Raw genomic sequence first — 24,358 nt, 5'->3', positions numbered from 1 at the left:
CTCTGCACTCATTGCTGGGGGTTGAGGGGATTCCTGTGGATGCAGAGTGCATGTTTACATTTGGCCCCGTGATGGTCACATGTTCAGTGTGTCACACATGTAAGAACCATCTGTCAGGTGTGTCCTGGCCAAAAAAAGGTTGAGAACCACTGATCTAGACAGTAATGCTGCATAAACATATGGACAGTTGACTATGATATCCTGGAGTGAAACCAAGTTGTGATATGCCATTGATGCACTCATGGATCATACTTGATGCGGTTTTATTTTGTGTGGTATTTCTATTTTCTGGGCTGCATAGCAGTAAGAAATGCATTGTATAAACCATTTTGATAAGGTTTGCATGTTCGCTGTTGATCCTTTTCATACAAAATTAAAAGCTGTGATGAATTTCTAAATGTTTTTGTTCTGTTTAAATAGTTCATAAATGTGTTCTACAATCCAGGGTGTGCAAGATCTGTTCATTTATAGACACATGTGGTTCTGGGAAAAAGGCTGGAAGTGCTATTTCTTGATTTAAATTGAATTCTGAAACTATTTTAGGAAAGAATTTAGATTGAAGTCTGAGGAATATTTGCATATAAGAGGTGTAAATGTCTAATGCCTGTACTTCGCTTATGACCATGGAAGAAGGTAGAGGCAGTCTATAACTTCCCAGAGGATAGACAGGCTGGACCCTGACACTTCTTACATAAACCTTATTTCCCATAAACACATTAACCAGCTTCAATGGCTTACCTTCAGCCAGATTCACAATCAGTATTTATCTCCAGTATTCATATCTCAGCATTTACCTTCAACCTTCATATTCGTACAGGAGAGGAGCTGTTTCTCCTGGAGACTTAAGGCCTGTCTGTTCCTACCTGGGCTCAAACTCTTATTCCTCCTCTCCGGGACCCACCTACAGAGCTACCCATGTCTCTAGCTTTTAAATTGGACCAAGCTAGAAGAAATGCAACAAAGCGATAGCTAAAGCCAGAAGAATGCTGGGCTGCATAGAGAGAGGAGTAACCAGTAAGAAAAAGGAGGTGATGATGTCCTTGTACAGCTCTTTGGTGAGGACTATTGTTTTCAGTTCTGGAGCCCTTATCTCAAAAAGGATAGAGATAGGATGGAGATGGTTCAGAGAAGGGCGACCAGAAATGGTGTGGGATCAGTATCAGAAGCCTTATGAGGAGAGGCTGAAGGATCTGAATATATAAACCCTGGAAGAGAGGAGGTGCAGAGGAAGATATAACATAGAAACATAAAAATGATGACAGAAAAGGACAAAATGGTCCATCCAGTCTGCCCAGCAAGCTTATGATAACTTCAAAGGTATCAGGCTTATTAGTTAAGGTAGTAACAGCCAAATCAGCAAGTTACCCCATGCTTATTTGTTTTCCCAGATCTTAAAATTTAGTGTCCTTGGTTGCTCTCTGTATCTGATTCCCTTTTTTTTTCTTTTCCCCTTACCATGAGAGCAGAGAGCAATATTGGAGTTGTATCAACAGTATGAAGGCTTATTGGTTAAGGGTAGTAACCGCCTCACCAGCAAGTTACCCCCATGCACTTTTTTCTTCATTTCTATTCTTTAGTCTTTAGGAATCCACAGTGTTTATCCCACGCCCCTTTGAAATCTTTCACCATTTTTGTCTTAACTACCTCCTCCGGAAGGGTATTCCAGGCATTCACCACCCTCTCGGTGAAGAAATATTTCCTGATGTTGGTTCTGAGTCTTCCTCCCTGGAGTTTCATTTCATGACCCCTGTAGTTCTACTAATTTCTTTCAAACAGAGAAAGCTGTTGATTTTGCATCATTAAAACCTTTCAGGTATCTGAAGGTCTGTATTATATCTCCCCTGCACCTCCTTTCCTCCAGAGTATGTATATTTAAGACCTTCAACCTCTCCTCATAAGTCATTTGATGTAGATCCACCACCATTTTTGTTGCCCTTCTCTGAACCGCCTCTGTCCCTTTTGAGATACTGTTTCCAGAACTGAACACAATACTCCAGGTGCGGCCTCACCAAGGACTTGTACAAGGGCATTATCACCTCCTTTTTCTTACTGGTTATTCCTCTCTCTACACAGCCCAGCATTCTTCTGGCTTTAGCTATCGCCTTGTCACATTGCTTCACCGTTTTCAGATCGCTAGACACTATCACCTCAAGGTCCCTTTCTTGCTCTGTCAAGCAGCCCTTCACCACCCATCACATACAGCTCTTTTGGATTACCATGCCCCAGATGCATGATTCTGCACTTCTTGGCATTGAATCCAAGCTGTCATATCTTCAACCATCGGTCAAGCTTCCTTAAATCATGTCTCATTCTATCTACTCCTTCCCGCGTGTCCACTCTGTTGCAGATCTTAGTTTTCCTAGCGTGTAGCAGATGGACTGAGGATCAATGGGTATGGTGTACTCCTGATAACAGATGGGAGACGGAGTCATATTTCAAGCTGACATCAGCTTACATATACCCATGCAGGAAGCTTAGCTCTTCATTATTTCTCTGTCTCCTAAGCAGAAGGGACACTACACACACTTACACAGTGTTAGAAAATCCAAATCAAAGAAGAAAGAAATCTTCCCTCTACAAGACTAGCCCCACTCTCCTGCGGTGATACCTAAGGATCCCTTCCCCAGTTGAGAATTCCTGAGGAGATTTCCAAGATCCCTCAGAGGTAAGTCTCGGTCCGGTAGCCAGTTCCCGGCGTGGACTTAGCCCCCAGAGTGGCTGAGAGGCAGTGGGTGCAATACCTAGCGTGGTGGTGAAGGTATTTTCCCTCTTCCCCCCGCAGCTGGAGACCACCTGGCACAAAACCGAGAAGGGCCGAGACAAGGTAAGCTAGAAAACTTTCTTAAGGTCTCCGAGGCTCGGTTAGCCGGACAGATCGTCCTTCCGACGTCTGTTAAATCGGGTTGAGCAGCCCCGTCCGGGCTTACCCCCGATCCAGTGCGAGGGTCCTCACACGTGGAGACCCTCCGGGGAGGTCGCCATCTTGTCCTCGTGGTCATCGCGCCATTTCCCCCCTTGATTGCTGTATTGTCCACACAACCGAGCCGGGCACATAGCGGCGAGCCCGGTGCATAAACGACTTGTTCGCACAGTGATGAATGCATCTGTGCCGTGCGTACAGCGATGCACACAATGGTGATGGGCGCACAGCGACATGCACAATGGTGCCAGGCGCACAGATAGGCCTGTGCGCACAGCAGCACGTGCATCCCTGTCAAGCGCACAAATAGCGGTCTGCACGCACATCTTCCGCATCCTGCACGCACATCGTCGGCGCACCCAGAGCACACAACTAAGTCTCCCGGCACGCGCACCTACGCGCACAGATGAATTTTGAGCCACTCCACGCGCACAAATCATGGCACCACCGGCCAAGAAAGCCAAGGGACAAGTCCTCTGCCCAGCCTGCCACCTGAAAGCTGCGCAACCCGAAGTGGCCTCTGTCCTATGCCTGCAGTGCAAAGAAACTCAGGGGGAACCGAAGCAAGGCCCCCCTCAGCCAGTAGAGGGATCCGGCTCCACCAATGATAGTACCCCGGACCTCTGTATCTCCGACTCGGCCCCTACTGAGATGGGCACTTCGGAGGCCTCCACTGGATTCAATATGGACCCAGGGACTTTTTCCTGGGTGGAATTCTTCAAAGGGCTGCAAACCTTTGTCCAGGCGCAATCGGTACCTCCTGCGACACAGCCCCAGTCTCCACCAGAAGTGCTAGACCTTCCAAGCACCTCTCTGACCTCCCGAGACGTGCCCCATCCAGGCAAAAGCCTCCTCCTAGAGGACACTGACAACTGGGGGGAAGAGTCTGACTCCCTGGAGGAAGGGGAAATCCCTCCAGGGATGGAACCATACTGAACCATGATGCAATTCTTCTCCAAAGACGAGTTACCAGATCTCGTGTCTCTGACCCTGAAGACGCTGGCCATTCCAGGCACAAGTACCACAGCGGAGCCAAAGACAAACCCAATTTTGGTCGGTCTCCGTCAGGCCTCATGCTATTTCCCAATGCTGCAGGCTGTACAACAACTGATTGACCTGGAATGGAATGCCCCGGAGGCCAGCTTCAAAGGAGGACGGGCCCTAGAAGCCCTATACCCCCTGGAACCCACGGCCAAAGAACTCCTACGGTTCCCAAAAGTGGACGCCATGGTCTGCGCTATCTCAAATCGCACCACCATTCCAGTCGCAGGAGGAGGTGCACTCATGGATGCCCAGGACAGACGTCAGGAATCCATCCTTAAACAGTCTTTTGATGTTGCAGCAATGACCCTACAGATCGCTTCCTCCTGCGCAGTTGTGACACGTGCCTGCTTGCTTCTCTCCAGGGACTCAACCACCTCCGCCGAAACATTAGAACTGGTGATATCTTTCCTCACGGATGCGACCTCTGACCTGGTACGCACCTCAGCCAGGGGCGTCTCTTCCATAGTGGCAGCCAGAAGGCAACTATGGCTTCGAAATTGGTCAGCCGACACAACCTCCAAGATGAAGCTCAAGAAAATACCTTTTAAAGGATCCCTCCTGTACAGAAACGAACTGGAGAAGTTAGCCAACAAATGGGGTGAATCCCCAGTACCTCGGTTACTGGAGGACAGGAACAAAAGAAACCAGCGCTCCTCTCTCCGAAGAATCAAGGACAGAGGAGTACAGTGTTTTAGACCATACAAAAACACATACCAATCACCTCGGCTCGCAAGAAGAGCCCAGTCCTTTTGGAACAGACACAACAAGAGGGGAGCTGGCTCAGGTACAGGCCCCAGCCGCACCCCACAATGAGAATCTACAGACCCATCCACAGGATGAAGCCATAGGGGGCAGACTTACCCTCTTCTACCAAAGATGAGTCGAGATAATGTCGGACAATTGGGTCCTTACCATCATTCGAGAAGGATACTTTCTGGACTTCCACAGCATCCCTCCAAACAAATTTGTGAGATCACCGTGCCACACCCTCTCCAAGAGGATGGCAGTGGAAACCACACTGACAAAACTACTCGGCCTAAAGGCGATAACCTTTGGTGCCCATGCACCAACAAAATACTGGTCACTATTCCATCTATTTTATCGTCCCCAAGAAGGAGGGAACGTTCAGGCCCATCCTGGACCTCAAGACCGTCAATTGCTACTTGAAGGTACCGCACTTCCGCATGGAAACCCTATGCTTAGCCATAAGGGCAGTACAACCGGGAAAATTCCTGACTTCACTGGATCAATCCAAAGCCTATCTCTACATCCCGGTCCACCACGACCATCAGCGCTTCCTACACTTCGCGATACTGGACCATCATTACCAGTTCCGGGCGCTACCCTTTGGACTAGCTACCGCTCCTCGGACGTTCACCAAAATCATGATGGTAGTGGCGGCGACACTGAGGAAAGAAGGAATCCTTATACATCCATATCTGGATGATTGGCTGATCAGGGCAAAATCTGTAGAGGAAAGTTACCAGGTGACCATCAGAGTCAAGAATCTACTGCAGAATCTCGGGTGGGTCGTCAACACAGCCAAGAGCTGTCTGCAGCCCTCCCAGTCACTGAAGTACCTGGGAGTCTGGTTTGACACCAAGCAAGACAAGGTCGTTCTCCCCCCCCCCCACCCCCCACAAGGAGAAGGAAACTGATGGACCAGTTGCAAAAACTGTTGAACTATGCTCACCCCGAGGTATGGGACTACCTTCAAGTCCTCGGTCTCATGACATCAACCCTAGAAGTCGTTCCATGGGCAAGGGCCCACATGCACCCACTACAACGTTCTGTACTGTCATGATGGAACCCGATGTCCCAGAACTACTCCATTCGCCTCCAGCTACCAACAGAGGTTTGGACCCAGTTCCAATGGTGGCTACAGGAAGACCATATGAGCAAGGGGTAAGACTATCCCCACCGACCTGGATCCTGCTCACCACGGTTGCGAGCTTGCGAGGGTGGGGAGCCCACTGCCAGGAACTGACGGCCCAGGGGCAATTGGACAAGAAAGAGTCGGGATGGAACATAAACCAACTGAAACCCGAGCAGTCAGACTAGCCTGCCTGCAATTCAGTTACAAACTCTGGGGCGAATCTCTCCGAGTCAAGTCGGACAACGCCACAACAGTTGCCTACATCAACCGCCAGGGAGGAACCAGAAGCCAACAGGTGTCCCTGGAAATAGATCCCCTATTGGCGTGGGCAGAAGCAAACCTGCAAGGGATCTCATTCGCCCAGATCATGGGTAAAGACAACATCACTGCGGACTACCTTAGCAAAGAGAGCCTAGACCCAGGGGAATGGATGCTGTCAACCACAGCCTTCCAGTTGATAGTAAACCGCTGGGGAACCCCAGCCATGGATCTCCTGGTAACCCGGTCCAACGCCCAAGTTCCCAAGTTCTTCAGCCGCAGACGAGAACCGCAATCCCGGGGAATTGATGCCCTCATCCAGACCTGGCCACAAGAAGTCCTGCTGTACGCCTTTCCCCCCATGGCCACTACTGGGCGGGATCATCCGCAAGATAGAACACCATAGGAGGCTAGTACTTCTAGTGGCCCCGGACTGGTCAAGAAGACCATGGTACGCAGACATGCGAAGATTTCTTGCAGGGAACCCTCTGTGCCTACCTCCACACAGGGACCTTCTTCGGCAAGGACCGATCCTCCACGAAGACCCAACTCGATTCTCTCTTACGGTCTGGCCATTGAGAGGACTCGCCTGAAGAAGAGCGGATACTCTAAGGCAGTGATTGACGTGACCCCCCCACCCGTTAACTCTTTTAAAAAGTACAAAGACTAGGGGAACATGCAATTAAGTGACTAGGTAGTATGTTTAAAACAAATAGGAGAAAATATTTATTACTGCATAATTAAGCAGTGGAATTCATTGCCAGAATATGTGGTAAAAGCTGTTAGTGTAGATGGATTTAAAAAATGTTTGGACAAGCTCCTGGAAGAAAAGCCCATAAACCATTATTAAGATGAACTTGGGGAAATTTAGCAAACTTTTGGGATCCTGCCAGGTACTTGTGACCTGGATTGGCCATAGCTAGAAATAGGATACTGGGATTGATGGACCTTTGGTCTAATCAAATATGGCAAATCTTATGATCTTAAAACTAAAGTTAGCAGTCAAGAAATACAACAGCTAAACTTTATATGTTTTATTTACATATAAACAATTTTCTTTAAATACCATAGTTTGAGATTTATTTTATTTTTACATTAGAAATATCTTTACATTAAATTCCCTCTCTCCCAAAAATAAAACTAACAATCCTATGAAAATATCAATAATAGTAACATCTTTGCTGTTTAATTTTATTCCCAGTAGGCAAAGACACTCTTGGGCTGGATGCCAGCACCATGACTGGTGGAGAGGGATAGTAGTCATGCCACACATAGGTTAACCAGTTAGCTCTACCCACCTGTTATTTGTCAGCCATTCAATTAACCCTACTACTCATCCATCCCACCAGCTCTACAGTCATTCATGTACCTAATCCTAATCCTCATCTTGCTAACCCCTAGCAGCCACCCATGTACCCAGTCTTACCAATCTTTCTTCCACTAACCCTAACCCATCAAGTATCATTACTCAATTATTTTGACTATTACCAAATCAACTAATCCACCAACTATTCAGCAACTGACTTGCTCATTTCACTATCCTGACCAACCCAGTGGACTGCTCTAATCAAAGTTGACTGCCGGACAGTCATATTAATCTATCAGCAGCTCAAATCATGTGCCCAAGCAACTGCTTAGCTGTCTTTCCTTAAACACTCTTCAGTCCGGTAATTATATCATTATGATTGTTGCAAATGGGGTGCACGCTACTGCAGAACCACACACCCATCACCACAGTCAACATAGCTTAAGCACTATTTTTCTGTATTCTCAAACAAAATGCAAAACAGTGCAGATTCATGCCCCCCTCCCCCCATCCCACATATACACTCTCTCTCTCTCTCTCTCACTCTACACAGTCAGTTCCTGAAGATGAATGAACAAATTTGTTCACAGGCTAAACCACGTGGCAGATGTCATAGACTATATGGGAACCGGGTAAAGATGGTGGGGAAGTACTATGCTGTCCAAGTGGATGGGCTACAGATGTGTTAAACATGTGTATATGACAATTAAAACAAATCTATGAAAGTACAAAAAAGCTAAAGGCATGAACTGGAGATGTTTAGTATAGCTGGATGAGTCTCAGGCCAAGGCTGCAGCAGTGGTGGGGGAAGGCATCTCAGAATCTTCCAGAACACAAGTCTCAGGTATATGTCATGGCTGGTGGTGAGTCTTGGCGGTCAGCATCCCCTCTCTTATTCTTTTCTGATTGGAGGTAGTGAGGGGTTTCTCTCACTGCTGGTGCATGTATTAGCTTCTCAGTTTAGCAGCAGGAGATCTGCTGCCATGTACTGTCCCCTTGAGGCAAGATGCCAATCTTTCAAATACAGCATGGGAGGACAGAAAGAGGGGCTGACTAAGGCCAGATTCTCATACTTGAAACACATTTTCTTCAATAGCTGCTTTCATGGCCTGTGAGAATGTACAGATTGCTGTGTGCCTCAGGACTTTCTGTTGGTCTACTCTCCAAGATGACGTCTCTGCATGAATAGAGGGGGAGGAGGAGGAGGAAGAGGTTGTCAAAGTTCAGCATTAGGTCAGGATGGAGAATGGAGCATGAACATTTTTATTCATATTACTCCTACACTCTCCTCCCTCCCCAACAAATCTCCAGCTACAGAGGATCACAGAATCAGGCATGTCAGTCATCTAATTCCTCTCCCAGGCATATATGTAAAAGGTCCCTTCCTACCAGGGACAATCTGAGCAAGCCTTGGTTCTACTCCCATTGCATGCTGGGACGTGTAGTTTCTCACCTTTCTGAGAGAAATCGGAACTATAAGTTTATAGTTGCACTGGAGCAAAATCACTGGGCTCAGCCTATTCTTGAGAATCTGGAGCTTGTTAGTAACCCTATCACAGAATGACAGCATTAGCCAGAACCTTCTGCCAAAGTATTTTAGCAAATAAAAAGTTTTCTTTCTTGGCTAATCCCTGAAGCAGTGATTGGAGAAGCATAAGGTGTAGTTCTGATCCCACTCACTATGTGTGACCTTCAGCTGGCCACTAACTCTCTCTGTGTCCAAGTGCAGCTACCAATGCAAGATTCTAACAGCCACATCATTCTTTCAGTACAGTACTACTTGCCCTGGCCACATCCCCATCTCAAGGATATGACCATGGCCAGCAGAGGCCACCTCTCACCTGTTCGATCCCAGGACCCGAAACACCCTAGATTCATCAATGACTTCCTGCGTCACCTGCAAAATGGAAAGTGAAGAATGAGGAGGAGTGGAAGGGGCCAGCATGCTGGCTTCTTTGTTTGAACTTACCAATCTACTGAAGTGCAGGCTTTTGGTAGTTTTTCTATCCACTCTTCATCGCCCTGGTCTGCCTTCTCCATAGAAATCTACATTTCTGACCGGGCAGTTGAGTATATATGGGCTTCCTGCTCCAGCCCTGGTTTTCTTTCAATATCAACCCTGCCTCTTCCATTGTAATTTGTGACATAATCCTTTGCCTTGTTTAAAAACCCTAGACTACAAGTTCCAGAATGCACTGAAGCTGTTTTATGAAAACCAGGAGTGGCTCCATCCATTGATATCACCACCAGCCAGTTGGCAATGTGGCACTGGATCCCTGCCTCAGTTTGCAAGTTCTTTAAAGATGTAAGCAATAAAATATCCAAGGAACACATCTAAGGTCTCCTGGTGGCCACAAACTCCACCACTCCTAGCCTGGTGCCTTGCTTTTTATTACTGAATTTTTAAACAAAAATAAAACTGGGAACCAAACCAAGAAATGATATATTACGAGCCTGTCCTGGAAGGAGAAGTGATTTCACCAAATGTAGTGGCTGCCTGAATAGAGAGCTTTGCTGGGATGCTCAATAAAAGCAAGAATGATCTGAAGAAAATTTAGCATACTTGAGGATCTTAGATTGTGACAATTTCCTACCTTGAACCACATGGCTTTTAGGAGGAAAACACAATTTGAAGGAGTTGCAGCAGGCTGATGTAGGATTGTGATCAGGGTAAAGAAATGAAAAATGGCCGTTGGAGCTGCTGATGCCTGCACAGAGTCTGAGTGTGATAGCGCGTGGGATAAGAAACGCATTCTTGAGGGAAAAAGCTTTGCAAAATGAAATCCGTCCTTGGTTTAAAGAACTGCGCTCAGCTATTGCTGGAGTGAAAGAAGAAATCATGGAGACTGTTTCTAACATTAAACAGGACATTATGAAAATTGGCAATAACACAGAAAAGGCAACTGAGGAGCAGGCTGAAGCTATTGATAATCTACTACAAGAATTAACTCATCAATTGGTAAAGGAGATATGTGGGAGAAATTAGAAGATTTGAGGAACCGCTCTAGGCGGCATAACCTGACAATAAAAGGAGTCCCAGAGTACAGTACAGCAATTGTAAAAAAAAAAAAGTAGTTGTGAAAATCTGCCAAACATTTCTCCAGAACAAAGAGCGGTCGGGAGAACAAGTGTTCATTAAAATTGAACAAGCACACAACACTTGGCCCTCAAAGAGGAATCTTGCCTTTCCTATTTCCACGATTTTGTTGTTAAAGAAAAGATTCTAGTTAAATCCAGAGGATTAAGCAATGTCATGTAGGATGGCTTCAAGATTGAAATTTTTAATGATATTTCACCAATTACCTTAAAAAAGACGAGGCCTTAAGGAAGTGAAAGGGTTCCTTAGCAGAGAGAATGTAAGATACAAGCAACTATTCCTGTTTGGGTTGCAGTTTACAGCCACTGGAAGCACTTCTCATATTAAAACTGCGGAGGTGGCATGAAAAGCTCTAAAGAGATCAGGTCTAAAAACCATTAGCTGTAGCTAAAAATCTTGATTTTTATAGATGGCAGTATGTCCCAAAGGGAGGTAAACGATTGAAGAGGAATACCCTGAGCTCTGCAAACCTGAAGGGTTGATCGCAGTAAACTCTACGCTGGATCACTCTGACTTTAAGAGCGATGATCGCGATACACAGAATTTTTCTAATATTAAGAATGTCTTGATTTTTTCTTTTTTTCACCTGATTATTATATCTTGATAATTTTTTTTGACATTTTGAGATTGGGTTACTTTTACATTAGTCACCCAGGAGGTGAAGTTAATCCTCTTGGCTCTATTTCCTGCAAGGACTGGTATTATGCAGGAATGCGGTTGAGATTGTGGGGGTGATTGTTGGGAGGGAGCGGGGTTTGGAAGGTTGTTCTAATTTGGCTTAGAAACCACATTCTTCTAATGATATACAATATGGGCCAGATTTTAAAAGCCCTACGCGCACACCGGGCCTATTTTACAAAGGCCTGGCGACTCGCGTAGAGCCCCGGGACGCGTCTAAGTCCCAGGGCTTCGAAAAAGAGGCGAGGTGGGGCCAGAGGCCTCCGGCACAGCGGCCATTTGCCGCTGTGTTGGAGGATTGCGTTCTGGCAGGCTGCTGGCATGGGCAAGAGATAAGATAAAGGTCGGGGTGGGGAGGTTTAGGATAGGGCTAGGGGGCAGGAGGGTTGGGGAAGGGAGGTTAGGTTAGGGGGTTAGGAAGTTCCCTTCCAGGCCGTTCCGAAATTGGAGCAGCCTGGGAGGGAATGGGTGAAGGCCGCCGGCGTCGGTGCACGCAGGGTGCACAATTGTGCACCCCCTTGCGCACGCCGACCCCCGATTTTATAACATGCGCGCACCTGCGCATGTTATAAAATTGGCATCCATGTGTGCGCACCGGGTAGCGCGCGCACATGACGCCCGTGTGCAATTTCTTAAAATCTACCCCTATATGTTATGATAGAAGCTGATTATTTTTTTTCATTCCTCTCTGTAAAGATGGAAAAGTGATGCATAATGACATATTTGACGCTCTATGATAACTCAGCTACCATTCTTTTAGGATGGCATGTCTAAACATAAGAGAATAAACTCTCCACTGAAGAGGCAACTACTACATAAGGAGGCCTCTTAAATTATAGGCTTAGATCCTATTTTACAAGACAAATATTTGCGGAGGAGTGACAAAAGATTGCTTAAGTGCACTAGATATCCACTTATATTTTGTGTATCTAATTCCAAAGTTAGTAGTGCCAAAGTGGCTATTCTATTTATCAAGGACCTACAGGTTGAGATGGAGGCCATACAAAGAGATAAGGAAGGGAGATTTCTTTTTATGCAGTTAAAGATTCGATATATACTTGCAAAAGTATAGCATCTATATTTACCAAATGCTAAAAAAAAAGTGAATTTTTTTTTTACCGGACATCTTTGGAGCTAGTGGCCTTTCAAAAAGGCCCCCTTATTACTGGGTGAGATTTTAACCTTACTGTAAAATCCTACCTTAGATACGTCTGAGTCAAGGGAAGGCTTCTTTAGTAAACATAGTGGTTGCTTGAAATGAATGATAGAGGACCTGGGCCTGATAGATGTCTAGTGATCTTTATATTCAAAAATCAGGGATTGCTCTTTTCCAAACCTTACAATTTTCACTTATGCATTGAGTTTTTTTAATTCAAAATTTTTATTAAGTCAAATAGATTCACACTGAACAGATGCAACAAAAATCATATATACAAGTTCAACAAACAGCTCAGTGTACCAATATATCTGAGCCATAAATGAAAATTTCTCTTTTAATCCCCACCCCTTCTACCTACCTTATATTATGAACATCCACACATAAAGGACTAGGTCAAAGTTGGAATACAAGGTCTTACATATGAATTTTTAACCAAGTCTCATAAGATTTCCATATTCTTTCAACATTTTCAATAGTCAAATTTAACTGCAATCAATCACCCCAAACAATAAAGCGTCTGAGTTTTTGACAAACATAAGCCAGCATTGGTGGATGTGGCTTCTTCTACCAAGCAACTAATTCACAGTGGGAAATCAAGGATTGCAAATTTACAAGATCCTCAGGTACCAAGAACCCTAGTAAAAATATTTGGGGGGGTTTCACCTCTGGGGTAAAAACTTGTCAACATATCACCCTTACGCTGACAGACTTAAAATGGCTTCTCATACATCAGCCTATTTTGCATAGGCCGCCGGCGCGCATAAGTCCCAGGGCTTTCGAAAAGGGGAGGGAGAGGGCATGTCCGGGGGCGTTCCCGAAACGATGCGGCGTTTCGGGGGCGTGCCGCGGCGTTTTGGGGGCGGGCCCGGGGGCGTGGCGCCGGCCCGGGGGCGTGGTCGAGGCCTCTGGACCAGCCCCCGGGACCGGAGGACGGAGCGGGGCTGCCGGCCGATGCGCGCAAAGGTAGGGGGGGTTTAGATAGGGCCGGGGGAGGGTGGGTTAGGTAGGGGAAGGGAGGGGAAGGTGGGGGGAGGGCAATGAAAAGTTCCGTCCGAGGCCGCTCCGAAATCGGCCAGGCAGGCAGGCCGCACTGGGCTCGGCGCACGCAGGTTGCACAAATGTGCACCCCCTTGCGCGCGCCGACCCCGGATTTTATAAGATACGCCTGGTGCGCGAACAAAACTACGCGATCACGCAAGTATTTAAAATCCGCCCCAGTGGGGCGGATTTTAAAACCCCAGCGCGCGTAAATCCGGCCGGATTTACGCATGCAGGGCCCTCCCGCGCCGGCGCACCTATTTTGCATAGGCCGCCGGCGCGCGCAGAGCCCTGGGACTCGCGTAAGTCCTGAGGCTTTCGAAAAGGGGCGTGTCAGGGGCGGGGCCTAATGACGCGCCGTTTCGGGGGCGGGATGTGGCGTTTTGGGGGCGGGCATGGCGCCAGCCCGGGGGTGTGGTCCACGCCTCCGGACCAGCCCCCAGGTTGGATGATGGTGCGCCAGCAGTCCGCTGGCTCGCGTTGATTTAAGTCTGCTTTGGGTAGGCGTAAATCACGAAATAAAAGTAGGGGGGGGGGGTTAGGCAGGGGAAGGGAGGGGAAGGGGAGGGCAGGCGAAAAGAAAGTTCCCTCCGAGGCCGCTCCGATTTCGGAGCGGCCTCGGAGGGAACGGAGGCAGGCTGCGCGGCTCGGTGCGCACAGGCTGCCCAAAATCGGCAGCCTTGCACGCGCCGATCCCAGATTTTATAGGATATGCGCAGCTACATGCGTATCTTATAAAATCCAGCGTACTTTTGTTGGCGCCTGGTGCGCCAACAAAAGTACGCGATCGCGTATTTTTTAAAGATCTACCTCCCCGAGAATAGCCACTGCCATTAGCAATGGTTACATGGAATAGACTTAGTTTTTGGGTACTTGCCAGGTTCTTATGGCCTGGATTGGCCACTGTTGGAAACAGTATGGCATGTTCTTATGTTCGTAATTTCTCCATTTCTTGGGTCCATCAGTTTGCCTAGTGTTATGGGAGGGGAGTGGTGTTTTAGAGTCAGTGGGTGAGTTGGTAGGCTTTGGTAAACATCCACGTTTTTAGCTCTTTTTTTAAAGTTTTAAAGTTTTCTTGTATTCTGAGTTTGATTGGGAGGGTGTTCCAGAGTTTGGGGCTTCCAAGTGAAATTGCTCTCTTTTGAGTTGTTTAGATCGAGAAGGTGGGATCTTTAATAGCCCTTTATTTGCTGATCTGAGGTTTCTGTTTTGAGCATGCAATTTTATGGATGTTTGTTTTTCATATATTATTTTATGTAGTATGGATAGTATTTTGTATTCGATCCTAAATTTTATTGGGAGCCAGTGTAGAGTTATAAGTGTAGGAGTAATGTGATCATTTATTTATTTATTTATTTATTATTTTTATATACCGATATTCATATCAATTGAGATATCACACCGGTTTATATTCAGGTACTGTAGGTATTTCTCTATCCCCAGAGGGCTTACAATCTAAGTTTTTGTACCTGAGGCAATGTAGGGTAAAGTGACTTGCCCAAGGTCACAAGGAGAGACAGCGGGACTTGAACCCTGGTCTCCTGGTTCATAGTCCACTGCTCTAACCACTAGGCTATTCCTCCTCATGTTTTTTTAGATCCAGTGAGTATTCTTGTAGTTGTGTTTTGCAGGATCTGTAGTGGGCGGATGGTATTAAGAAGTAAGTTGAAAAATAGGGAGTTACAGTAGACCAGGTTGGAGAAGATGAGTAGTGGAAGGACTGATCTGAAGTCGTTGGGGGAGAGGAAAGGTTTTAATTGACGTAATGTTAGGAGTTTGTGATATCCGTTTTTGATTTTAGCTGTGATGTGGTTCTTGAAGGAAAGTTCCTTGTCAATTATGACTCCAAGGTTGCGTGCATGATTGACTGGAGTGATAGCCACTTTTTGGTTTGTCAAGTTGAGTAGTGGTAGTTGAGGAGTGTTGTTCTTTCTATCCAGTATGATTATTTCAGTCTTATCAAAGTTTAGTATGCGTTTCAAGTTGGTTAGTAGTTGCTTTATTTTGTTTAGGTAGGTGGCTGTTTTTTTGTAGGTTTCTTCCAATGAGTTGATTATTGGGATTAATATTTGAAAGTCATCTGCGTATATGAAATGGGTCAGGTTAAGATTTGATAGGAGGTGGCAAATCGGCAGGAGATAAATGTTGAAGAGTATCTCTGACAGCGCGGAGCCTTGGGGGACTCCGGTGTCTAGATTTATTTTTTTTTGAAAGGGTGTCATTGATCCATACTTGGTTTATTCTTTGTGACTTTTATTTTGACTTTTATTTTATTTATGACTTTTATTGCTGAGGATTAGAGGGGGGGTGGGGGCAGATGTCAGGGGGAGAAAATGGGAACCCTGCTGGTTTCATCTGTATTAATGCTACAATTGTTGACTTAGCTTCTTTGTAAGGTTTGTTTTTTTTTTAATTTCTCTCAATAAATACTTCAGTTCAAAAAGAAAAAAAGAGCAGTAATTCCCAAGGATTTGTAAAGGCAGTTGCAGGATGCTTGGTTTTTGTTCAGGGTCCTGTTTCCTAACCTGTAGCAAGCACAAACTGCCCTGAACCCTACCTCATTGCCCTCGATGCTGCGGCCCTGCATCCCATGCTTCCAGAAGGCCAACACACTGTCCTGAAGGCACACTGCAAACAGAGGAAAAAGACCCAGGTTTAGATCCCACAGAAGGGAGTCCTTGGAGGACACAGGGAGAGGAGTACAAGAAGCTGGTTTGTGGGGGGGAGGGGGCACGTCATACCAACAGTGTCGATCTGGAAGTTAAATGTGAGCTCGGGGGCCATGCCCTGCTTTGAGACCCCTTGCAAGTCCACCAGCTTGACGCATTCTACAGAGAACGAGAGAAACAGGGATGTGCTGATCATTTGACTGCACGGGCAGAGCCAGCTAGAACATGGCATATAGACTCACGCTCAAAAGAAACCAGGATTGTATCTCTGTCCATCTGGATCACATGCCGGGCTGCAGCGGTGGAGGTGTCACCTACAAGTAAGACAACAACAGATGTTATGCCCTAGCAGTAAATCTGAGATACTTGAGATCAATCCTAACATACCCTGGGTTAGGAATGAGGTTCATTTCTTACAAAGTGTGCCTCCCCCCTTGCCCCCCCCCCCCCAAGCTTCACAAGAAAAGCCCTGGATCATCCCCTGCTTCCAATATCTTATGACTTGTAGTCCCTTTTCTACTGCTAAATGGGATTACAAATCCAAGAATGCACAAGGAGGGAGAGGGGAGAAAATCCAGCTGAGCAAAAGAAGAGCGGATCTAGTGGAGAGTAGGTGTGGCCCTGCGTTTAATGGATACATTAGAACAACTCCTAAAATATGAGCTTAGGTCCCCTTTACAAGTGATTTTCTCCATGAACTTGGGCAAAAGCCATTTCTCAGTTCTAATCCTCAGCTTTGCCACCAACTTGTATGTATGTGAGATTTCAGAGTAAAGCAAGGTCTTCCTGTGCCTCATTTCTAACCCCCAGCCATGCCACAGACTCCCTTTCTCTTACCTGAGCTCATCTCTGTATCCAGCCTGGCAGCAGTGGCAGCGGACCCCAGACGCACCACTTTAAATTCCACCTTACTCCCTGGCCGGGCTGTCCCGCCGATGCACACCCAGGGGTATTCCTCACCTTCCACCACTAACAGCTCAAAGAGTTCCAGTGGGACTGGCACCGAGACAGGGTAAAGCTGGGGAAGGAAACACCCCACCACTGACAATTACTAAAATCGTGGAGTGCTGGTGACATCAGTTTCCTTAACAAAGAGCACCCCAAACTCACCTTGAGCAGCATGAACTTCTGCAAAGGTGCGTACCACTGCAGCAGTGCCATGCCAGAGGGCAGGGCAGCACATAGGAAAGTACCGTCAGAGTAGGGGTTCCGAGCTGGACGGAAGGGAAAAAAGGAGCACGGATGAGCTGTTGGTGGGGGCAGTCAGAGTCAAGGGACAGGGGTAAAGCTGAATGGTGTACCCTCTTACCTATGCAGCACCTCCGGCAGCCCTTGGTATCCACCAATTTGGACGAAAAAGCAAATTTCCTGCAAAGGGGAAAAAGAAGAGAATCCACGCGAAGCTGCTAGTGTGGGATGGGTGGGGGGGGAGGGAAGAGAAGGATGAAAAAACAAAAGCTTTTAGCCTTCTCCTTGCGCCATGCACACTTGCTGCCTGCCCCTGTGCCTCAGTTCTAATCCCTGGTTCTGTCACGGATGCTCGGCTTGTGACCCTGGGGTGAGTCACTCTACTTCCTAGTGCTTCAGTTCCAATCCTAGCTCTGACATTGATTTTCTGTGTGTGACCCCAGAGTGAGTCAATTTACTCCCCAGTGCTTCAGTTCCAATCCTAGCTCTGACATTGATTTTCTGTGTGTGACCCAGGGGTGAGTCACTCTACTTCCTAGTGCTTCAGTTCCAATCCTAGCTCTGACATTGATTTTCTGTGTGTGACCCTGGAGTGAGTCAATTTACTTCCCAGTGCTTCAGTTCTAATCCTAGCTCTGACATTGATTTTCTGTGTGTGACCCTGGGGTGAGTCACTCTACTTCCTAGTGCTTCAGTTCTAATCCTAGTTCTGACATTGATTTTCTGTGTGTGACCCTGGGGTGAGTCACTCTACTTCCTAGTGCTTCAGTTCCAATCCTAGCTCTGACATTGATTTTCTGTGTGTGACCCTGGGGTGAGTCACTCTACTTCCTAGTGCTTCAGTTCCAATCCTAGCTCTGACATTGATTTTCTGTGTGTGACCCTGGAGTGAGTCAATTTACTTCCCAGTGCTTCAGTTCTAATCCTAGCTCTGACATTGATTTTCTGTGTGTGACCCTGGGGTGAGTCACTCTACTTCCTAGTGCTTCAGTTCTAATCCTAGTTCTGACATTGATTTTCTGTGTGTGACCCTGGGGTGAGTCACTCTACTTCCTAGTGCTTCAGTTCCAATCCTAGCTCTGACATTGATTTTCTGTGTGTGACCCTGGAGTGAGTCAATTTACTTCCCAGTGCTTCAGTTCTAATCCTAGCTCTGACATTGATTTTCTGTGTGTGACCCTGGGGTGAGTCACTCTACTTCCTAGTGCTTCAGTTCTAATCCTAGTTCTGACATTGATTTTCTGTGTGTGACCCTGGGGTGAGTCACTCTACTTCCTAGTGCTTCAGTTCTAATCCTAGTTCTGACATTGATTTTCTGTGTGTGACCCTGGGGTGAGTCACTCTACTTCCTAGTGCTTCAGTTCCAATCCTAACTCTGACATTGATTTTCTGTGTGTGACCCTGGGGTGAGTCACTCTACTTCCTAGTGCTTCAGTTCCAATCCTAGCTCTGACATTGATTTTCTGTGTGTGACCCTGGGGTGAGTCACTCTACTTCCTAGTGCTTCAGTTCAAATCCTAGCTCTGACATTGATTTTCTGTGTGTGACCCCGGAGTGAGTCAATTTACTCCCCAGTGCTTCAGTTCCAATCCTAGCTCTGACATTGATTTTCTGTGTGTGACCCTGGGGTGAGTCACTCTACTTCCTAGTGCTTCAGTTCCAATCCTAGCTCTGACATTGATTTTCTGTGTGTGACCCTGGAGTGAGTCAATTTACTTCCCAGTGCTTCAGTTCTAATCCTAGCTCTGACATTGATTTTCTGTGTGTGACCCCGGAGTGAGTCAATTTACTCCCCAGTGCTTCAGTTCCAATCCTAGCTCTGACATTGATTTTCTGTGTGTGACCCTGGGGTGAGTCACTCTACTTCCTAGTGCTTCAGTTCCAATCCTAGCTCTGACATTGATTTTCTGTGTGTGACCCTGGAGTGAGTCAATTTACTTCCCAGTGCTTCAGTTCTAATCCTAGCTCTGACATTGATTTTCTGTGTGTGAGTCACTCTACTCCCTAGTGCTTCAGTTCCAATCCTAGCTCTGACATTGATTTTCTGTGTGTGACCCTGGGGTGAGTCACTCTACTTCCTAGTGCTTCAGTTCCAATCCTAGCTCTGACATTGATTTTCTGTGTGTGACCCTGGAGTGAGTCAATTTACTTCCCAGTGCTTCAGTTCTAATCCTAGCTCTGACATTGATTTTCTGTGTGTGACCCTGGGGTGAGTCACTCTACTTCCTAGTGCTTCAGTTCTAATCCTAGTTCTGACATTGATTTTCTGTGTGTGACCCTGGGGTGAGTCACTCTACTTCCTAGTGCTTCAGTTCCAATCCTAGCTCTGACATTGATTTTCTGTGTGTGACCCCGGAGTGAGTCAATTTACTCCCCAGTGCTTCAGTTCTAATCCATAGCTCTGACATTGATTCCCAGTGTAAGTCACTTTATCTCCCTGTGCCTCTGTTCTATACCTTACCTGGGGATGATCCTCTCAGTCAGCCTGTTGGCAGCGATAGAGAGTGACATCTGTCTCTTCTGGAGGTAACGCCTCTGCCCAAAGAGCCCCAGTAAATTGTGGGAATAGATCTGGGAGGATTTCCCTACAGACAGGCAGAAAGAAAGGATAACATCTCTGCTGCATGTTTCACATTCCACTGAGTGCTGGTCGTAGGCACCCAGGTATCCCAGCTCTCTGCAGGAAATTGGTTGAAAAGCAGCTGTGACAGGCACTCACCAGAAACAGACAGCAGCACATTGTTCATACAGTACACCCAGGAGCTTCTGTGAGGCACCAGCTGGGGAAAGGGAAAAGAACTATTTATCAATCCTTCTGAAATAACAGAACCTGCCATCTAGTAATATGTGAAGCTGAAACCTACTGCACTATTTCCTATAGCACCTCTGCTGAAAGAGACTAGGAGTGCAGGAACCATGAATACCCTTACAGCTGGTGCACCTGCACTGTTTCCTATAGCACCTCTGCTGAAAGAGACTAGGAGTGCAGGAACCATGAATACCCTTACAGCTGGTGCACCTGCACTGTTTCCTATAGCACCTCTGCTGAAAGAGACTAGGAGTGCAGGAACCATGAATACCCTTACAGCTGGTGCACCTGCACTATTTCCTATAGCACCTCTGCTGAAAGAGACTAGGAGTGCAGGAACCATGAATACCCTTACAGCTGGTGCACCTGCACTATTTCCTATAGCACCCTTGCTGGAAGAAGCTGGGACTGCAGGAGCCATTAGCTTTCGCCTATGTCAACACTCCAAAACTATGCCCTATAGCACTTCCTGTTGGGAGAGGCTGGGTCTGCAGGAGCTTGGCATCACTGACACACCTCTCCCCCTTTAGTGCAAGTTCTGGACCCCTCTTTGCTTATTTAGCTTCCAAACCAGATGTAGGAAAATTATGGCTTGCACTGTTGAGTCAGGTTCCACCCCCCTCACACAAAAGCCCCCAAGTTGGCCTTCAGATCAAAATGTTTGCCCATCCCTGCTCTATACCTTCTCCAAGGTGTCCTCATGCAGTTCATGGAGATTTAGGGTATAAATCCCTTCTTCAGCTCCAACCACTAGGTACTGATCTGTAAGAGACAACAACCACAGAAAGGGGCAGATGTAATAAAACCAGTACTAAAATTGGAGTTCAGTTTTAACACACGTTTTACTTAATATGCGCATTAAAAACAGAGGTCCTCGCGGGATGCAGTAAGCTAATGGAATGCAAATCAAACAAGACTTAAAAATGCAAGCTAAATGAAAAATGCACTAAAACTGCAAGTTAAAGTGAAAAATCTGCACTAATGCAGAAAAGTGCTTTAAAGAGTGCTTTAAGACAGGAGTAAGGAGCTAAGTGCTTGAGGTTGGAAGGAGTGTGACCAAAATGACCTCACATACAAGATTAGCACTGGGTATAATCTCATATGCAAAGCTATTTGGGCAAGGCATCGCAACTGAAATCAAAGAGTAAGCTCTCTAGGGAAGGCACCTACAGCTGAACTGTACGCACTTTGGTGCTGTGGATCTCATATGGCTGTAGTTTCCTGTTATAAAGTCTATGCTTTGATTTCACTAGGCAAAATGGCCTTGTATGTAAGACTGGCACTGGGCATCCCAACTTGGGCACAGTCTTGCATGCAAGTCCAATTTGATCATACTCCTTCTAACTTCAAGTGCTTACCTCTATACTCCTGGATTAATGCTCTTAGGTGAATTTTCAGGTTAACTTATTGGCCTGTTCAGCTGTGGTGCCCATCCAGCCAGTCTATGCTTTGTTCATATAGCTGTAGGTGCGTTCCCCAGAGAGCTCATTCTTTTTTTATTTATTTATTTATTTATTTGGAACTTTTATAAACTGACATTCATGTGCAAAAGTACATATATCGGTTTACAGCGAAACGAGAGAAGCATAAACGAATGCCTTACATCGAACAGAGATTACAGGAACTGGGATACAACTTACAAAGAAATACTATGTTCTTCCTGATACATAACAGAGTGGCAAAGCTGAACTTAAATAGAAAATATATCATGAAAGGAAACGTATCCAGAGTAAATTCGTGACTAGTGGGATGAGGTGGATAGTGAGATACAAGAACTGAATGTGAGGTAGAATCATTGTTTAGAGTTCGGAAAACTTGACTAAAAAGGTAGTTCAGATATAAAAAATAGGTAGATGGATGGATCCTCTGAGTTTACTGAAAAGCTTGAGAGAAAAGCCAGGTTTTGAGGTTTTTTTTGAAGGTTGCCGAGCATCTTTCTTGCCGGAGGTCTGGCGGGAGAGCATTCCATTGCGAAGGGCCAGCTGTGGAAAGAGCTTGTTTCCTTAAGGAGGATTTGACAGGGGGGGGAGGCGTAGAGTGTGTCTCTATAAGCAGATCTGATTGGTCAAGAGGGATTATGGTGACGAAGAGGGATGTTTTGCTCAGGTGGGGTGAGATTGTGTATGGCTTTGTGTATAATCATTAGGACTTTATACTGGATTCTAAATTTGATTGCCATGAATGATAGAATATACCCGAAATTGGGATGCACAGCATCAATCTCATATACAATGCCATTTTGGCAAGGCATGGCAAGTAAAATGGAGAAATTACTTACTTGATAATTTTGTTTTCCTTAGTGTAGACAGATGGACTCAGGACCAATGATTTTTGCTCCCCTGCTAGCAGATGGAGACGGAGTCAGCTTTCAAAGCTGACATCACCTTAGATAACACCTCTGCAGTGACCCTAGCCCTTCAATATTCTCTTCAAAAGCCACTGTGGACATACTATCGAAAAAATTTGATTAGAAATGGATAACCGTAACTGTACTCAACCAAACAAACATTGAACCCCAGTAAGATTATAGATGCCTTCATCTAGGGACTGGTTGATGGCTTACCCGTAATCTCTTGGAATCAATATCCATTCCATCGGTGAATCCTTGGCACTGTTCTTGGGCAGCCGTGGATGGGATGCTGAGCCCATCTGTCTACACTAAGGAAAACGAAATTATCAGGTAAGTAATTTCTCCATTTCCTAGTGTGTAGCCAGATTGAGTCAGGACCAATGGGATGTACAAAAGCTACTCCTGATCGGGCTGGGTGGTTGCCCGCAGTCCGCTTAGCACCGCCCTCGCAAAGGCTGCATCTCCTCGGGCTTGGACGTCCAGGCAATAGAACCTGGAGAAGGTGTGCAAGGAAGACTACGTCGTTGTTCAGCAGATGTCAACATGAGACAGTAGCTTAGCTTCTGCCCAGGATACTGCATGGGCTCTAGTGGAATGAGCTTTAACCCGAAGGGGCAAAGGCTTCTCTGCCTCTACATAAGCTCCTGTCATCACTTCCTTGATACAGCAAGTAATGGTAGCTCACGAAGCTGCTTCGCTTTGTTTCCTTCCACCATGAAGAACAAACAAGCGGTCCATCTTGTGCACCGGTTCTGTCCGCTCTAGATTCCGTACTAACAGCCTACTGACAATTAAGTGGTGTGGGAGGCAGTAGTCTTCCGAGTCCTTGCATTTATCTAAGGACGGTAAGGAAATGGACTGATTAAAGTGAAATTCTGAGACTACCTTTGGCAAGAAGAAAGGGACGGTGTGAAGCTGCAACGCTCCTGGAGTCCATCGGAGGAATGGCTCCTGACATGACAGCACCTGTAGTTCAGAGATGTGACGAGCCAAGCATATTGCCACCAAGAATATAGTCTTCAGCGTTAACAGGAGTAGAAACAGAGCGCGCAGCGGCCAAAAGGAAGGCCCTGCTAAGAAGTCCAATACTAGATTGAGGTTCCATAGGATCCATTGAGGATCACCCACTTTAAGGGTGATCGGAGGTGTTTAACTCCTTTTAGGAAACGGGCCAAGTCCGGATGTGTTGACAGATGGGCTCCGTTCACCTCGCCTCTGAAACAGGAGAGAGCCGCCACCTGGACTTTCAAGGAGTTGAGGGACAGTCCTTTGTTCAGGTCGTCCTGTAAGAATTCCAGAATCATGGGGATCTTGGTCATCCGAGGGGGCACCCCGCGTTCCTCGCACCAGGTCTCAAATATTTTCCAAATCCACATGTACACCAGGGGTTTCGAGAACTTCTGCACGCGGAGCAAGGTGGCGATTACAACTGTCCAATATCCACGCTTCATCAGATGTTGTAAACCGCTTTAGTCAATGTCTCATTGGTAAAACGGTATATAAATATGTTAAATAAAATAAATAGATGAGGCCTCTCAAGGGCCAGACCATAAGACAAAACAGAGTTGGGTCCTCGTGAAGATTCGGACCTTGTTAGAGAAAGTCCCTGTGTGGGGGGAGGCATAGGGGGCTCTCCATTAGAAGCCTCTGCATGTCTGCATACCATGGGCATCTGGGCCAATCCGAGGCCACCAGAAGGACTAATCCTCTGTGGTGTTCAATCTTGCGAATGACCTTGCCCAGCAAAGGCCACAGAGGGAAGGCATACAGTAAGTCCTCCTCTGGCCAGGTCTGGACAAAGGTGTTGATCCCTTGGGAGTGCTGATCTCTTCTGCGACTGAAGAATCGGGGGACCTTCGCATGGAGAGATGTGGTTAGTAGGTCGATGAATGGGAGGCCCCAGCAATCTATTAGGAGCTGAAAGGCTCTGGTGAACAACGCCCATTCCCCTGGATCCAGACTCTCC

General features: G+C 46.5%; 1 protein-coding gene across 4 annotated transcripts in view; it reads right to left on the bottom strand.

The window, feature by feature from the left end:
• Positions 1-7,168: 7,168 nt before the first annotated feature.
• The window catches only part of MAP4K2 (mitogen-activated protein kinase kinase kinase kinase 2), an 81,395-nt gene continuing 64,205 nt past the window's right edge, over positions 7,169-24,358 (bottom strand). For all 4 annotated transcript variants that reach the window (XM_029612497.1, XM_029612496.1, XM_029612498.1 and 1 more), the window contains 11 exons: positions 20,725-20,804; positions 19,953-20,013; positions 19,695-19,818; positions 17,355-17,413; positions 17,156-17,259; positions 16,883-17,063; positions 16,288-16,359; positions 16,118-16,204; positions 15,934-16,004; positions 9,246-9,301; positions 7,169-8,581 (listed from right to left, as the gene is read on the bottom strand). In XM_029612497.1, coding sequence (XP_029468357.1) covers positions 8,494-8,581; positions 9,246-9,301; positions 15,934-16,004; positions 16,118-16,204; positions 16,288-16,359; positions 16,883-17,063; positions 17,156-17,259; positions 17,355-17,413; positions 19,695-19,818; positions 19,953-20,013; positions 20,725-20,804 — 983 coding nt within the window. In that variant the 3' untranslated portion in view covers positions 7,169-8,493. The remainder of the gene's footprint in view (positions 8,582-9,245; positions 9,302-15,933; positions 16,005-16,117; positions 16,205-16,287; positions 16,360-16,882; positions 17,064-17,155; positions 17,260-17,354; positions 17,414-19,694; positions 19,819-19,952; positions 20,014-20,724; positions 20,805-24,358) is intronic.

Source organism: Rhinatrema bivittatum, chromosome 8, assembly GCF_901001135.1.
Source record: "Rhinatrema bivittatum chromosome 8, aRhiBiv1.1, whole genome shotgun sequence".
Classification (NCBI taxonomy): Eukaryota; Metazoa; Chordata; class Amphibia; order Gymnophiona; family Rhinatrematidae; genus Rhinatrema; species Rhinatrema bivittatum.
The sequence above is the reverse complement of the archived record's forward strand: the minus strand, read 5'-3'. Positions and strand labels throughout refer to the sequence as shown.